At 36.8% G+C, this 18,665-nt stretch overlaps 1 protein-coding gene across 3 annotated transcripts in view; it reads right to left on the bottom strand.

Annotated features, from left to right (window-relative positions):
* The window catches only part of SLC9A9 (solute carrier family 9 member A9), a 676,865-nt gene that overhangs the window by 478,442 nt on the left and 179,758 nt on the right, over nt 1-18,665 (bottom strand). For all 3 annotated transcript variants that reach the window (XM_061167805.1, XM_061167802.1, XM_061167803.1), the window contains exon 5: nt 13,171-13,286. In XM_061167805.1, the coding sequence (XP_061023788.1) occupies nt 13,171-13,286 (116 nt within the window). The remainder of the gene's footprint in view (nt 1-13,170; nt 13,287-18,665) is intronic.

The following is an 18,665-nucleotide window of genomic DNA, read 5'->3' on the forward strand; positions in this document are numbered from 1 at the left end:
TAATAAATATTTATTGAAAACCTACTATTCTAAGTACTAGAAATAGAAGAGTGAAAATAACAGAAAAAATAGAAAAAAGCTTCTCTTTCAAAAAGACAAAAAATGAGGAAAAATAAGGAAATAAAATAATAGTGGATCAATAGTGATTAGTGCTGTATAAGAATATAAGTCAAGTAAAATGTGGGGAAACACAATGATTTGAGATGAACTGTGTTGGGGGCAATGAAGGGTGTGATTTTTATTTTTTTTTATTAAAAAAAATTTTTTTTTTTTAGTTGGAGGCTAATTACTTCACAACATTTCAGTGGGTTTTGTCATACATTGATATGAATCAGCCATAGAAGATGCTGGAGAGGGTGTGGAGAAAAAGGAACCCTCTTACACTGTTGGTGGGAATGCAAATTAGTACAGCCACTACGGAAAACAGTGTGGAGATTTCTTAAGGGTGTGATTTTTGACAGAGTGTTTAGAGACGATCTCACTGAGGTGATATTTGAGCAAAGACCTGAAGAAATTGAGGAGAAATAGACAACAAATGCAAATGCCCAGAGGCAGCAGCAAGACTGTGCCTCTGGCATGTTCCAGCTAACATCATACTCAAAGGTGAAAAGCTTAAAGTCTTTCCTTTAACATCAGGAAAAAGACAAGGATGTTCACTCTCACCACTTCTGTTTAACACAGTATTGAAAGTCCTAGCCATAGTAACCAGACAAGAAAAATAAATATAGTCATCCAAATTGGAAAGGAAAGAGTATAATTGTCACTATTTGCAGATGACATGTTACTCTATCATGAGAAATCTTACTCTATCTGAAAATCCTAAAGCCTTCAAACTATTAGAACTAATATATGAATTTAGTAGAGTTACAAGATTAATATACAGAAATGTGTTGCTTTTCTATACATCAATAATGAATTATCAAAAAGAGAAGGCAAGAAAATAATACTGTTTAAAATCACATCAATCCCTATCAAGCTACCAATGGTATTTTTCACAGAACTAGAACAAATAATTTCACAATTTGTATGGAAATACAAAAAACCTTGAATAGCCAAAGTAATCTTGAGAAAGAAGAATGGAACTGGAGGAATCAACCTGCCTGACTTCAGACTCTACTACAAAGCCACAGTCATCAAGACAGTATGGTACTGGCACAAAGACAGAAATATAGATCAATGGAACAGAATAGAAAGCCCAGAGATAAATCCACGAACCTATGGACACCTTATCTTCGACAAAGGAGGCAAGGATATACAGTGGAAAAAAGACAACCTCTTTAACAAGTGGTGCTGGGAAAACTGGTCAACCACTTGTAAAAGAATGAAACTAGAACACTTTCTAACACCATACACAAAAATAAACTCAAAATGGATTAAAGATCTAAATGTAAGACCAGAAACTATAAAACTCCTAGAGGAGAACATAGGCAAAACACTCTCCGACATAAATCACAGCAAGATCCTCTATGACCCACCTCCCAGAATATTGGAAATAAAAGCAAAAATAAACAAATGGGACCTAATGAAACTTAAAAGCTTTTGCACTACAAAGGAAACTATAAGTAAGGTGAAAAGACAGCCCTCAAATTGGGAGAAAATAATAGCAAATGAAGAAACAGACAAAGGATTAATCTCAAAAATATACAAGCAACTCCTGAAGCTCAATTCCAGAAAAATAAATGACCCAATCAAAAAATGGGCCAAAGAACTAAACAGACATTTCTCCAAAGAAGACATACAGATGGCTAACAAACACATGAAAAGATGCTCAACATCACTCATTATTAGAGAAATGCAAATTAAAACCACAATGAGGTACCATTACACGCCAGTCAGGATGGCTGCTATCCAAAACTCTACAAGCAATAAAGGCTGGAGAGGGTGTGGAGAAAAGGGAACCCTCTTACACTGTTGGTGGGAATGCAAACTAGTACAGCCGCTATGGAAAACGGTGTGGAGATTTCTTAAAAAACTGGAAATAGAACTGCCATATGACCCAGCAATCCCACTTCTGGGCATACACACTGAGAAAACCAGATCTGAAAGAGACACGTGAACCCCAATGTTCATCACAGCACTGTTTATAATAGCCAGGACATGGAAGCAACCTAGATGCCCATCAGCAGACGAATGGATAAGGAGGCTATGGTACATATACACCATGGAATATTACTCAGCCGTTAAAAAGAATTCATTTGAATCAGTCCTAATGAGATGGATGAAACTGGAGCCCCTTATACAGAGTGAAGTAAGCCAGAAAGATAAAGAACATTACAGCATACTAACACATATATATGGAATTTAGAAAGATGGTAACGATAACCCTATATGCAAAACAGAGAAAGAGACACAGAAATACAGAACAGACTTTTGAACTCTGTGGGAGAATGTGAGGGTGGGATATTTCAAAAGAACAGCATGTATACTATCTATGGTGAAACAGATCACCAGCCCAGGTGGGATGCACGAGACAAGTGCTCCGGCCTGGTGCAGTGGGAAGACCCAGAGGAATCGGGTGGAGAGGGAGGTGGGAGGGGGGATCGGGATGGGGAATACGTGTAAATCCATGGCTGATTCATATCAATGTATGACAAAACCCACTGAAATGTTATGAAGTAATTAGCCTCCAACTAATTAAAAAAAAAAAACAGATTAAAAAAAATAAAAAAATAAAATCACATCAAAAAGAATAAAATATCTAGGAATAAACTAAACCAAGGTGGTAAAAGATCTATACCCTGTAAACTATAAAACACTGATGAAGAATTTGAAAATGATAAAAGGAAATGGAAAAATACCTCATACTCTTGGATTAGAAGAACTAATATTGTTAAAATAGCCATACTATCTGAAGCAGTGATTTAATGCAATCCCTATTAACAAACTCATGGCATTTTTACTAGAACAAACAATTGTAAAGTTTATATGGAACCACAAAGATCCAGAACTGTCAAAGCAATCTTGAGAAAAAAGAACAAAGCTAGAGGTATCACACTCTCTGACTTCAGACTACATAAAAACTACAGTAATCAAAATAGCATCAGTTCAGTTCAGTTCAATTCAGTCACTCAGTCGTGTCCGACTCTTTGCGACCCCATGAATGCCAGGTCTCCCTGTCCATCACCAACTCCCAGAGTTTACTCAAACCACTGTCCATTGAGTCGGTGATGCCATCCAGCCATCTCATCCTCTGTCGTCCCCTTCTCCTCCTGCTCCCTATCCCTCCCAGCATCAGGGTCTTCTCCAATGAGTCAACTCTTCACATGAGGTGGCCAAAGTACTGGAGTTTCAGCTTCAGCATCAGTCCTTCCAATGAACACCCAGGACTGATCTCCTTTAGGATGGACTGGCTGGATCTCCTTGCAGTCAAGGGACTCTCAAGAGTCTTCCCCAACACCATAGTTCAAAAGCATCAATTTTTTGGTGCTCAGCTTTCTTTGCAGTCCAACTCTCACATCCATACATGACCACTGGAAAAACCATAGCCTTGACAAGATGGACCTTTGTTGGCAAAGTAATGTCTCTGCTTTTTAATATGCTATTATAGTACTGGCACATAAACAGACTCAAAGATCAATGGAATAGAATAGAGAATTCAGAAATAAACCCATATACTTAGAGCCAATTAATTTATGATAAAGGAGGCACCCTGGTGGCTCAGATGGTAAAGTGTCTGCCTGCAATGCAGGCGACCTGGGCTCGATCCCTGGGTTGGGAAGATTCCCTGGAGAAGGAAATGGCAACCCACTCTAGTACTGTTGCCTGGAAAATCCAATGGACAGAGGAGCCCTGTAGGCTACAGTCCATGGATTTGAAGAGAGTCGGTTACTTCTGAGTGACTTCAATTCAAAGGAGGAAAGAGTATACAATGGGGCAAAGATAGTGTCTTCAGTAAGTGTTGCTGGAAAAACTGGACAGTTACAAAGACGGTAATGAGATTAGAACATTTGCTCAGACCATATTCAAAAACAAACTCAAAGTGAATTAAAGATTTAAATATAAAGATGTAAACCATAAAAATTCTAGAAAAGAATATAGGTAGAACACTCTTTGACATAAATCTTAGCAACATTTTTTTGGATCTGTTTTCTAAGGCTAAACAAATAAAAGCAAAAATTAACAAGTGGGACCTAATTAAACTTAACAGTTTTTGCACAGCAACAGTAAACATTGACAAAAAGAAAACAATCTACTGAATGGGAGAAAATACTTGCAAATGATATGACCAATAAGGGGTTAGTATCTAAAATAAATAAACAGTTCATATAACTCAATATCAAAAAGGAAACAACCTGATTAAAAAATGAGCAGAAGACCTAAATAGACTTTTTTTCCATGAAGATATACAGATGGCCAATAGATACATGAAAAAATGCTCAACAATGCTAATCATCAGAGAAATGCAAATCAAAATTACAATGAGATGTCATCTCAAGCCTACCAAAATGGCTATCATCAAAAATTCTGCAAATAACAAATGTTGGCAAGAATGTGGTGAAAAGGGAACTCTAGTATCCTGATGGTGGAATTGTAAATTTTTGCAGCCACTATGGAAAACAGTACAGAAGATTACTCCAAAACTAAAAGTAGAACTATATATGATCCAGCAATCCCACTGCTGGGTATATATCCAAAGAAAATGAAAACACTAATTCCAAAAGATACATGTACCTCAATATCTATAACACAATTATTCACAATAGCCAAGTTATGGAAGCAACCTAAGTGTCCAGCTATGGACAAATAGTTAAAGAAGATGTGGCTTATATACACAATTGATTATTACTTGGCCATCAAAAATTTTCTGCCACTTACAACAGTGTGGATGGACCTACAGGGTATCCTGCCTAGTGAAATAAGTCAGAGAAAGACAAATACACTATGCTATCCCTTATGTGATTAGTTTCTCAGTTGTGTCTGATTCTTTCCAACCCCGTGGACTATAGCCGGTCAGGCTCCTCTGTCCATGGGGATTCTCCAGGTCATATTACTGGAGTGGGTCACCATCCCCTCCTTCAGAGGATTGTCCCAACCCAGGGATCAAACCCAGGTCTCCTGCATTGCAGGCAGATTCTTTACTGTCTGAGTCACCAAGGAAGCCCATGTTATCACTTATATGTAGAGTCTAAAAAATAAAACAAGTGAATGTATATAACAAAACAGAAAAAACTCGCAGATATAGAGAACAAACTAGTATTTACCACTGAGGAAAAAGGAAGGAAGGGCAAGATATAAGTATGGTATTAAGAGATACAAGCTAATATGTATAAAATAACAACAAGGATATATTGTACAGCACAGGGAAATATAACTGCTATTTTGTAATAACTTTAAATGGAGTATAATATATAAAATATTGAATCACTATGTTGTACACCTGTAACTAATATAATATTGTAAATTGACTATTCATTAATAAAAAATCAGATTGACATGTTCAAAGAATAGCACACATGTACATTGTGATTCCCAAGGGTCTTTACGTACATTGATGACCTCTCTGTCTCACTCACTCCCTATAAAGGGATTTTTCAAACTTAATAATAAAAATCATTATCTTGGATAATCTAAATTTACCATACTGGAACCCAAGCCAGTGATGAAAGAGACACGAGGATAATATTAGGCCAGAGGGTTTCCTGCTAGGCTTTGGCCATTTGTAAAGTGAAGGATATTAACTATGGCATCTACTTACAGTTGCTGGGAATTTTACCCTACAGTATTGCCATGTTATCAGTTGTTTCTCTCCCCTTCCCCAACCTCCTATTGTCTAAATAAACCTGGGTCTTCCCAGGTGGCTCAGTGGTAAAGAATTCACCTGCCAATGCAAAAGACACAGGAGATGCAGGTTTGATCCCTGGGTGAGGAAAATCCCCTGTAGGAGGAAATGGTAACCCACTCCAGTATTCTTGCCTGGGAAATTCCACAGACAGAGAAGCCTGGCGGACTATAGTCCATGGGGTGACAAAGAGTCAGACACGACTTAGCAACTGAGCACACACATATGGAACACATCTGAATATGAGCTTGAGAACTCCAAGCCCTCTTAAGTACTTCTCTCTTCCTCTACCCTACAATTTCTTATACACAGTCTCTTCGGAACCTCTGCCTTTACTTATCCACTCTTTCTGTTAAGGGATGCTGATTACCTTTATATTATTAGTAAGACCTTCATCAGAGAGGAAAGGAGGAAGTTAAATCAATCAAATAATAGCCAAATCATCCTAACTGGAGATAAACCGAAAATTGGCTGAAGAGAGTCTGAAACATGGAGGAAGAATTAGATTTAAGTCTAAATATATATCTATAAAAGAAAAATATGGATAGTTAATAACACCTAGCTAAGATTTAGCTAAGGCTAAATGGGAAAGAATTAATTTAAAGAAGGCCAAGAAAAATCAGACCTGGAGAGCAAGCATAGGTTCTCATTAGTAAGTCACAATAATTTAGGCAATAAATGTGTAATTGTGGGATAAGATTAAATAGGTGTTTAAAGGTTGTTGAAGATCTTAAATTATACCAATTTAGCAGAGACTATACTCAGTGTGTTTTAATATAACTAATTCCCAGAATAGAAGGGAGCCTAAGTATTTCTGTATATCTGTGGGTCTCTGCTATGTGCGATCTTCTCTAACATTTGCTGAATTGGGGTTAGAACCCCAAAATGTCTGGGTGAAGGGCTTTAGCTTCACTTTGAACAACTAAAAAAAAAAACCAAAAAAAAACCTTGTTTAAAATTAAACAAAAAAGCTCACAGAAATTCTTAAGAATCACAAAATGTTAGAGCTGCAAAGGGCTTTAGTCAAAACTTTTCATTTTACAGATGAAAAGTCAGTTTCTTCATCTGTAAAATGAAGTGGTTGGAAAAGATGAGATCGAATATCTTCCACTTCCAGGAACCCATAAAATCTAGAGAGGTGAAGTGGTGCCCAAAGTTGCAAAGCTGGTCTGTGCCAGGCTTGAAAAGTGGACATGGTTCCCAAGATTCTCTTTATGGCTGTGAGTCAATTCTGTGTTTTAAAAGAGTCAGTCAGCTCAGTTGCTTGATACGATGCAGATAAATAGCCATCTTACTGAGCTAGATATTGTTTTCTATTTCAATCACTTTTCCTGTGTCATGTAAACATAACCTCAGGAATGATCCCTAGTCACAGGAGGAACAAGGCTTGTGCTTGGAGCTGGCTGAGTCATTCCATAGACTCCAACAACTTGGCCATGGGCACTGGAACTAAAAAACAATGGATTGTTCAAAGGTGAGCTAAAGTGGGACTTGACCAAGAAAAACAAAGTATCCAACAACCCTAACAAACTAGAAGTCACTGATGGGTTCAAAATACTTTATCTGCAGGCCTTGTTTCCATGGATGCCAAAGGACTTCTGCATTTCCCTGGCACTGGGAGACAGTAGCCGGAAATGTTCCAGCAATGACTTCATGGCCAGTCGTCTCCAAGCCTGGAGATGAAGTGGTCTATCCCCATACTCCACTCTGCAGCTATGATCCTCTAATCAATACCTTGGGTTCCAAATCTGAGACATACTTTCATTTCATCTTCTTCCAGAAAACAGGTCAACATCAGGCATTAATAAGTACTTTTTACACCCACATCCCATAAACAAAATAATACATTTAAAACAAACTGCAAAGAGTATTTGTAACTTAAATTATAGACAAAGGGTTAATATATTAAGGGCTTCTGAAACATGAAAAATAAAATACCAACAACCCTACCAGGAAAAGGGTAACTTAAAAGCATTTGGTTTGCGGCAAAAAAAAATGTGTATGTACCCTAAACATATGAGCAAATGTTCAATCTTACTCATAATAAGAAAAGCAACAAGTCAAACCACAGAGAAATAAAAATCCTCACCTATTGTGTGGGTAAAAATTCAAAATTGTAACAGAATTCTGCATTGGCAAGGCTGTGCAGAACACATAATGTCATACATTGCTGGTTTGAATGCAAAATGGTACAAACTTTATGGAAAGGAATTTGGCATCCAGGAAAATTACAAATACTTTTTAACTTATTTCTAGAAATCTTTCCCAAAGAAACAGTGGCAAAATGTGAAAAGTTATTGAAGTTATTAATTGTAACACCATTAATAATTACAAAAGCCAAAAAAAAAAAAACCAAAAAACCAAATGTCCATCAACAGACAGCTGGTTGAATAAACTACTGTGTGCTCTGCAGCTATAAAAGAAAATGAAAAAGCTCTTTATATGTTGCTATGGATTACTCTTCAAAATACTACTAATTAAAGAACAGCAAGGTGATTAACCATGTGTGCATGATTGGGTGTATTCATGCTTATTTGCTTAGATTTGAAGCAGAAGAATAAACTAAAAACCAGCCAAAATGGCTGAAAAATTGGAGTAGAGAAGTCAGGGATAAAAGCTAGATTTCTCTTCTTTTCTTTGGTTTTCATTTTGGAATTCTATAGATATTTAATCTAATTTCAAAACAGAAATTAAAAGCAAAGTGAAACAAATGAACATTATTGTATATTTGACTTGTGGCTTAACTACATAGAGGATTATTTTAAGAACTCTTAAAACAGAGTAATTTTTAGCTATTCATCCTAGTGGCATATATATAAAGTTTAAAAAGAACTGCAATGAAATCTAAGCAGTTTTCAATAATCACATTTTTAGTGATAATGTGTATTATAACCTTGAAAAAATATATTTAAAAGACATAAGAAATTATATTAATGTAACAGAAAGAAGAAAAGAAGCAGAAGAAAAATTTAAATACAAAGTAAATTCAAGGCAGTTAAATAAATGTAAATTGAAACTAACAATATTCATATGAACTTATGATATTATTTCTCCTTCAAAACAAATAAAAATATCTAGAAACAATGACCAATCCAATAGCAATGAAAACACCTAGTGCCCACATTTTAAGCTCTAAATAAATTCCCCTCTTATAAAGAAGCAAGATTTCTTAGAGATATGTTTGTTTCCACATACAAGATAAGGTTGGAATGTCTAGTCCTGCTCCAAAATAAGAAATCTCTGAAAGACTTGGGTTTATGGCAAATGGATGTAGGAGAAATCTGAAGAGTCCCCTAGTTGTCAAAAATGAAATATTTTGATCATCAAAAAGTGTAATTACTGTAGTAGATGGGAACATATCAACTATGTTTAAATCCATGTATTGATATGATACTTTAACATTGAAACATGTATATTACCATATGTGAAATAGATCGCCAGTATCGGTTTGAAGCATGAGACAGGGCGCTCAGGGCTGATGCACTGGGACAACCCTGAGAGATGGGATAGGGAGGGATGTAGGAGGGGGGCTTCAGGATGGGGGACACATGTACATCCATGGCTGATTCATGTCAATGTATGGCAAAAACCACTACAATATTGTAAAGTTATTAGCCTCCAATTAAAATAAATAAATTAATTAAAAAAAATAAAAGCAAAAAAAATAGTAAGAAAAAAATATACCTCCTTGATCATATGTGGGAGATGCTAGAGAAACAATTCATTATTTTGAAAATTAGTAAATACAAAGATCAATAATTTATCCTGATTTTTTTGTTTAAATAATACCACAGGCACTCAAATAGTTGATCTGGAGAACTACTTCTTTTGGGAGAGTACCAGCTAATACATGCAAAAAGGTAGGATAGAATTAACACAGCACTAGTTTATAACCACTAATACATACTAGACTAGCATAACCATTGATGAGTACTAAGGTCATTAGCTAAAATTTGTTGTTGTTCACTCATTCAGTGGTGTCTGACTCTTTGCGACCCCATGGACTGCAGCATACCAGGCTTCCCTGTTCATCACCAACTCCTGGAGTTTACTCAAACTCATGTCCATAGAGTCAGTGATACCATCCAACAATCTCATCCTCTGTCATCCTCTTCTCCTCCTGTTTTCAATCTTTCCCAACATCAGGGTCTTTTTCAATGAGTCAACTCTTTGTATCAGTGGCCAAAGTATTGGAGCTTCAGGTTTAGCATCAGTCCTTCCAATGAATATTTAGAGTTGATTTCCTTTAGGATTGACTGTTTTCCTCTCCTTGCTGTCCAAAGCACTCTCAAGAGTCTTCTCCAACATCACACTTCAAAAGCATCAATTCTTGGACACTCAGTCTTCTTTATGGTCCAACTCACATCTGTACATGACTACTGGAAAACCCATAGCTTTGACTATATAGATCGTTGTCGGCAAAGTGATGTCTCTGCTTTTTAATATGATGTCTAGATTTGTCATAGCTTTTCTTCCAAGGAGTAAGCATCTATTAATTTCATGGCTGCAGTCACTATCTGCAGTGATTTTGGAGACCAAGAAAATAAAGTCTCGCACTGTTTCCATTGTTTCCCTATATATTTGCCATGAAGTGATCGGACCAGATGACATGATCTTAGTTTTTTGAATGTTGAGTTTTAAGCTAACTTTTTAACTCTCTTCTTTCACTTTCATCAAGAGGCTCTTTAGTTCCTCTTTGCTTTCTGCCATAAGGGTGGTATCATCTGCCTATCTGAGGTTATTGATATTTCTCCTGGCAATCTTGATTCCAGCTTGAGCCTCTCACATGAAGTACTCTGCATATAAGTTAAATAAGTCAGGTGACAATATACAACCTTGATGTACTCCTATCCAGATTTTGAACCAATCCATTGTTCCATGTGCAGTTCTAACTGTTGCTTCTTGACCTGCATACAGATTTCTCAGAAGGCAGGTAAATTGGTCTGGTTGAAGGTCATTGGGATTTTATTACAGAATTTCCCCATGACTGGGATTTGATTTGACTAACTAAATTTCAAATTTTAGTGTGCATATAAACCACTTGGGGCTTCCCAGGTGGCTCAGTGAGTAAAGAATCCACCTGCAATGCAGGTGATGCAAGAGATGTGGGTTCAAACCCTGGGTTGGGAAAATACCCTGTAGCAGGGCATGGCAACCCACTCCAGTTTTCTTGCCTGGAGAATCCCATGGACAGAGGAGTCTGGTGGAGAGCAGCCCATAGGGTCGCAAAGAGTTGGACACAACTGAAGTGACTGAGCAGGCAAGCATGCATGCATTCATAAACCACTTGAGGATATTGTTAAATTTTAGAAGCTAATTCAGCAGCTCTGGTGCTGTATTTAAAACAAGGTGCCACATGGTGCCAATGCTGCTGGGCTAGTCTAAGAAAGAGAAGAGCAGCCCCTGGTATATGGGAGCTGGCCTGTTACTATCAGCTGGGCCTTGTTGTTCTCTTGTTGAGTATAAATAATTTCACATAAAACATCAGACAATTTCACTCTGTGACCATAAAGAATCAAGACAAAAACAAGACTACTGGGTAATCACATTTAAGCACAAATAATGAAGACTGTCCAAACTGCAGCATCCCTATCCTGGCTATCATGAGTGATGCTATTTCTTTACCAATTGTAGGCTTAGGCTCTATTCAGTCTTTCCTCCTGCTAGAGAAGATTTACTAAAATGTCCTATCACTCATGCTTTCTGACAGCATCTAATCCAGAGCAAAGTCCTGATTCCTTAAGCCCTCCCTAAAATCACCAAGCATTAGCCCACACCCTATAACATTCCTTTCTAACACCCTCTGAGAGGTCCCACTGTTCCTCTGGTGAGCAGTTTCTTCATTATAACATGTAATAAACATGTCTTATTCAACTACAGGTGTGTTCTGGTGGTCTTTGCTGGAGCAATAATTCAGCAGTGTGATGGATCAGACTGACAGCTTGGTCACCAAACACTCTGTGCTTCCTGATGTGATTCTATAGAGACTCAGAGCAAGCAAGTAATCTTGCCAAAAAAATGAACCGATTCAATTTCTAGATTTAACCATCAGTTTACAAGAAATCCTGAGGCTAGTGGAACATTTCAAGTAATCATATTTAATTCAACCACAAGACAATTTGCCTTTCTGTTTCCAATAAATAAGTGACAAGAAAAATAGAAGATGGAAGGGTAACATATAGATTAAAAAAATACTAGATGCCATATCCATCAATCGTAATGTGTAGCCTTTATTTGGGTTCTAATTTGTACAGACTACTACATGAACTAATAAAGATAATGACAAAAAGAAAATTCTGCCTTCTTGAACAGAGGATAGCACTTTGATAATATTAAAAAAGATTGTTAATATTTTTAGGTTTCATAATGACAACTGTCATTTTTCAAAACATTTGCAAATAAAATGATACAATGTCTGAGACTTGTTTTAATATAATTCAGTCACAGTGAGAAGGAATGTAGGAGGATATCGATAAAACACTTCGGCCAAATTTGATTATTATCATAATTTGATAATATGAAGTGTATATGACTACTCTTGGAGAAGGAAATGGCAACCCACTCCAGTGTTCTTGCCTGGAGAATCCCATGGATAGAGGAGCCTGGTGGGCTACAGTCCACAGGGTCACAGAGTCGGACATGACTGAGCGACTACACTTATGACAACTTTTTAAAATATTTTCCTTATTCTTAATATGTTTGAAACATTATATAGTAATTAATTTTCAAGATTATTTTTTACCATTTAATTCAATAGAACAAGGGTCCCCAACCCCTGGGCCATTAGACCAGTACCAGTCCATGGCCTGTTAGGCACTGGCCCACACAGGAGGAGGTGAGCAGTGGTTGAATGAATGAAGCTTCATCTGTATTTGCTGCCTCTCCCTATTGCTGGAATTACCACCTGAGCCCTACCTCCTGTCAGATCAGTGGTGGCATTAATAGATGTAATATGCTTGAATCAACCCCAAACTATTCACCGCCCCCCACCCCCCCGCCCCATCTGCTGGTACATGGATAAATTGTCTTCTACAAAACTCGTCCTTGGTGCCAAAAGGGTTGGGGACCACTGCAATGGAGCATTTTTGAAAGAAGACAAGTTAAATAGAGAAGAATTAAGAAGCATAAGTCAAGATGGCTACATGTTCTAGGGAAACAAACAATGGAGAATTTTAAGGAGTCTTCCCCATTACTTTAAGTTGCTTTGAAAGCCATTTTTTGAGAGTTGTTAGAATATTCACCTGCTTTTTAAAATCACTAACAGATATGTCAACTGCAAGTGAAAAGGAATAAGGAATTACTATGTTGACTTGGGTGATGCTCTTTAGAGAAAAATTCAATTTAAATGTTTGACTCTTAGAAAGAAGAAAATATATTATTTGGGCAATTACCTGGATCTGTAGCAGACATCAGTGAACCAAAGAACAAACAGTCAGTGAAATGAAAATCTCCATTTTTCAGCTGGTCAGCATAGACCATAGCCTTCACAAAGCCATACATAATTAACCTGTTGAAGAGAAAAATAGGATCTTCAAACATCAAGTTGAATCCTGTGTGAACTCGTGCCATCAGAGTTAACATTCTAATGGGTTTCCTGAATAAGCACGATGCACAAATTACCGCTATTCTGCTAATTTTTAGCCATGCTAGTTCTCAGGACACCGCCTACCAAATATCACAACTCATTCCCCTGGCAAAAGATAGCACAATGTTTTATAGTGTGCTTCAATGAAAACAAGTATCTCAAGGATATTAAAAAATTATCCGTGAAACATGGCATAGTAAATCATGCCCACAAATACAGAGGTGCACAGACATTTATTTTATTTTATTTTATTTTTTTTATTTTTTTATTAGTTGGAGGCCAATCACTTCACAACATTTCAGTGGGTTTTGTCATACATTGATATGAATCAGCCATGGATTTACACGTATTCCCCATCCCGATCCCCGCTCTTCGGTTTTATTGTTTTGTCTGCTAGGATATCTGAAAAGGGTTCAAATTTCAAGTCTGTTACTGTGATGAGGATATTGGCCACTCACAGGACACTTGGTCAACCAGTTACTTTACAATGGATGAGTCTCTACAACTGCTGGTATCAGGGCACTTCCACACCCACAGAATCACTGTTGGGTTAGAGTGCCTATAACTTCAACACATTGCTGAAAATGAATCCTGAAATCATTATATTTTGATCTTCAAGGAAAGCTGTTCTTTTCATGAGATTATAATATATTTACCAATCCAGTGCCGTGGAATGCAAATTATCTGTTTTTGGTCATCTTTTGTCACCTTATAGCTTTTTAATTATGTTTAACTATTTAATTGACTGAGTTTTTCTAAGTCCTAGTAAAGGAAATACAGAGACACGTAAATTGGACCACAGCTGAATCACTAAAAATGACTGTAAGAGTGTTTAGAAACTATAGACCCTCAGACCCACAGATGGTTGCTTAGATAGTCATATTCATTTAAAGCTAGTTTCTTGAAAAATGTTCTAGGGTTGTAAGCATGACTAAAAATACTAGAAATCAGATATTAGAAATTGTAATGTCAGTGAGAATGTAGATATCTTAATTCTCTTGAGAAAAACTTCTCCATGAGAGAATATTTCATACACATCTGCATTTAAATCCAGTTTCCACCACTCACTAGCTATGCAATTTTAGAGCGTTACTAAAACCTTCTGAACCTCAATATCCTTATTCATGAGTTATGAATAACAATAATGGTCAGTCTACAGATTTGTTTTAAAGACTATCTGAAATAATGTAAATTTGGGTTTTGACACATAGTAAATTCTCAATGCAATTATTACAGATAATAGTAATAATATTCACTTACTATTTCTACTTCTTCATATGTTTTAACTCATTTCACCCACACATTAATTCTATAATGTAGGTACTAGCTGAATTTTACAGATGAGAAAACTGAACACTGTGTGATCAAGTAAATTGCTGAAGTTGACACAACTATTAAATTGTGGAATCCAGGTTTGAACTGAGGAAATTTGACTCTGGGTCCTGGGTTTTTAACCACCACAGCATATTGCTTAAATGAACAGTTCTACATTTCATATTATATGTTATATCATATAATATTCTCTCAACTAGTCCATAAAGTGGTAGTTCTACATAGTACTAAGGGGCAGCAATGAAAGTGTCCCTAAGAACCTGGAAATAACACTCCTCTTGAATTGAACTATTAACACAACCAACATGAGTTTGAGTAGAAAGACCCAATATTTCTGTGAAGTATGTGGATTCTAGAAGGGGAGGTTGGATCTTAACCAGTCTGCCAGTATTAACATATCTGAGAGAGACTGTTTCATGGGACACAATAATGGTTTCTGGAAAGAGGTCCCAGTCATGGCAACTCATCTATAGTTATCCTAGGGAGGGCATTCTGCTGGTTACCAGCGGGGTAAAGCCTCTGGAAAGGTATAGGGTAGCCTCATTCAGTTTATTTGCTTATTCAATAGATATTTGTTACTGAAACTTTACTACGTGTTAGGCTCTGTGTTGGGTGTTTAAAATACATCAATAAATAAGACAAAGATCTCTGTCCTTATGGAGCATGCATTTAAAGCAAAGCAGATGGCAATAAAATAAAATAGATTTTAATTATATATGTTATGCACATCACCCTCTGAATTAGCATATGCATGTGTGATGAACACTGATAAACACTGAAACATTCTGAGCGGTCATGACAGCACCCTCTGTCATGCTCGCTGACAATGATCCCCTCAGCCTCATCTGGTGTTAACCCGACTTCACTACAGTCTTTTCTCATTTGAGCTACACTTCCGGTATGGAGCACAGAGAGGCTCTGGAATCAATATCAACTTTAAAACCTGTGACTGTATTTCTGAATTCTATTCTTGTTAGTTAATTTTACAGGTTAGGAATCTGAGGCTCAGAATTAAAACAATTTGCCCCATATTGCCCAATAGAAGTCATTAGATTGGGTAAGAAAGATATATGCACACATATATATTATAATGGCTTGGCAAGGTTACATGGAAACTAGAAACCTCATATACTATCAATGAAAATAAAATTAAAGTTTTTATAAAAGCCAATTTGTCAATTTATTTAAAAGTATTAAATGTTTTATATCTATAGCTTATTAAATGATTTTCTATAAATTGCCAAGAAATTAGTCTGAATACAACCCAAAAGGTAATTAGATTATTTCACATTACTGGTATTCATGAGTGAAAAATTCAAAGCAATCTAAATGTCCAATGAATAAATTACAGAACACGCATGTAATGAACTAATATGCAACTCAATACAACATATAAGAGTGTATATTAGGCACAGAAAAGTAAACTGATAAAGTGGTGATATATAATAATTTCTAATTTTACAAAAACTGAACATAGACATATCTATATGAGACTGACATGCTACCTACTGTGCTAACGAGGCACCTATGAACATAGGCATATCTATAAACAGAAAAAGATCTGAAGCATATAGCCTGGGATGTTACTAATGGTTATAAAAATGGAATTGTATGTGACTATTTTCTTTTTTCCTTTTCTTTATTTTCCAGTTCTTTTAAAATAACAGTAATAATAAAAAGGAAAGCAATGTACACTAGTGTTATTGTATGACCCAGTAGACGCACATTATGTCATTTAATCTTCACAACACTATGAGCTAGATACTATAATTATTCCTTTTTACAAAGGTGAAAGTGCTATTCTTTAAAAAGAGAGGTGAAGTAAGTTGCCAAAGATCACAGAAGTTAGCTTGTGACAAAGCTGGATTTGAGCCCAGGTCCTGGAGGAGGGCATGGCAACCCCCTCAAGTATTCTTGCCTGGAGAATCTCCATGGGCAGAGGAGCCTGGTGGAGGCTCCAGTCCATGGGGTCGCAAAGAGTCAGACACGACTGAGTGACTAAGTACAAGCAAGCTAGATGCCAAAACCTGCATACGTAACCGCCATTCTACAAAGCTTTGGAACTGCTTTGAAATGAAGAGAAACACATGTGCATGTACACACACACACCCCCCCCCCCACACACCCCCGTATACACAGTTTGTATGCTTTTAAAAAAGAAATTAAGTGACTTGTAACTCCCAGACACAAAATAACTCTAATTCCAATATCTTCTTTGAGATAGGCAAGAGAAAAACAGCCTGGTGCAGTATAAGCTCAATATGATCATTTTGCTGTTATTAATAATAATGGTCATTGTCACTGGTGATTAGAATATCAATTAGTGTGTATCTGTTATGTGCCAGGCACTTTTTAAATAAATGGTAACTATTGTTATTGTTGCTACATTATTGTAACTAACTAGTTATAACTATATTAACTGGGAGAATTAAAAAGTGAAACCATTAGCATTAGCATAGTGAAACCATTCCCATAGAGCAGCATGTTCTATCAACACTTCACAGAAAGCATCTCAGATGGCTCAGGATACAGGAAAGATGTGGTCTGATGGGGAGAGGGGAGCCAGTGAAGTTCCGGGCATGCAATGCTGTGAAGATGGTAGATGAAACCAAGTGAGATATCCTTCTGGGGTCAGTCTGTGGGGGACATCCCAGGTCACAGAGAGGGCTTCCCTGGTGGCTCAGCTGGTAAAGAATCTGCCTGCAATGTGGGAGACCTGGGTTCAACCTCTGGGTTTGGAAGATCCCCTGGAGAAGGAAACGGCTATCCATTCCAGCATTCAGACCTGGAGAATTCCGTGGACTATACAGTCCATGGGGTCACAAAGAGTCAAACATGACTGAGTGACTTTCATAGGTCACAGAGAAGGGCAGAAGCAGAACTTCCATATACAAAGCAAAATTGCTGATAACACTGATTTCAACAAATAGCCACGTAGAATTATTCTTTAAAAAGCAGAGTGCTGATGCTACGGAGGATACAAAGGTGAAAATCCATGACCTGCCTTCAAAGAGCAGAGTATGCCAGGATGGCAGTCATGTCAGTTATGCCAACAGAAGGCACTGGGTAGAAAAGAATTTGGGGAAATGCTCTACACAAAGCTCCAGATACTTGAGTATTTGTGACACATGTACTGATTTTAAATTCCACGAGCTTGTTTCACACTATTAAAGCTCCACACCTAAAGGCATGCTGCAAAAATGTTTCAAAACAAAAAGTTCCAGAAGGCTCAATTGCTTGGATTATTTTTAAGTGTGCCATCTCAAGATTTTTTTTTTTTTTGAGAATACATCTTCTTTTTAAAAACAATCTTGATCAAGCTATGAATAGATCCACTGGAAAAGGCAGCTTTTTGAATTGCTAGAGATAAGCAAGGGGACTTGCTATTTGTTTGGAGACAGCTGTATGGACCAAGCCTGTTACTGTCAGAAGAGACACATCCTTGCCTGTGAAGGCACGTGAAACAGACCATTACATGGACCTCACTCTGCAGCGGGAAAGCACAGCACCAATAGGATCTGAAAGCAATGCAAAGATTATAATCTGCACCTAGATTTCTTATTTCTACACTCAAAACATTTCCTCTGGATAAGTTCTTTCTCCATTTATTTGTTCACATTTTAGATAATTTCAATCTCACAGTTTATTTTTTTCTGGCACACATTCAATGGTGATATCCCACTGGAAAAATCAGAAATTATTTTTCTTTATAGCTTTATTGAGATATAATTCACATATAACATTATATGAGTTCAAGGTGTATAGTATGATTATTTGACATATATAATACGTATATATATAGCAAAATGATTACAATAGGGTTGATTAACATATCCATCACCTCACAGTTATAGTATGTTTTTTTATGTGGTGAGAACTTGGAAGAATTTTTATGATTTACTCTCTTAGCAACTTTCAAATATACAAGAAAGTGTTATTAACTGCAGTTACCATATATATATTACATCC

The sequence above is a fragment of the Dama dama genome, chromosome 19, assembly GCF_033118175.1.
Source record: "Dama dama isolate Ldn47 chromosome 19, ASM3311817v1, whole genome shotgun sequence".
In the NCBI taxonomy this organism is placed as follows: domain Eukaryota; kingdom Metazoa; phylum Chordata; class Mammalia; order Artiodactyla; family Cervidae; genus Dama; species Dama dama.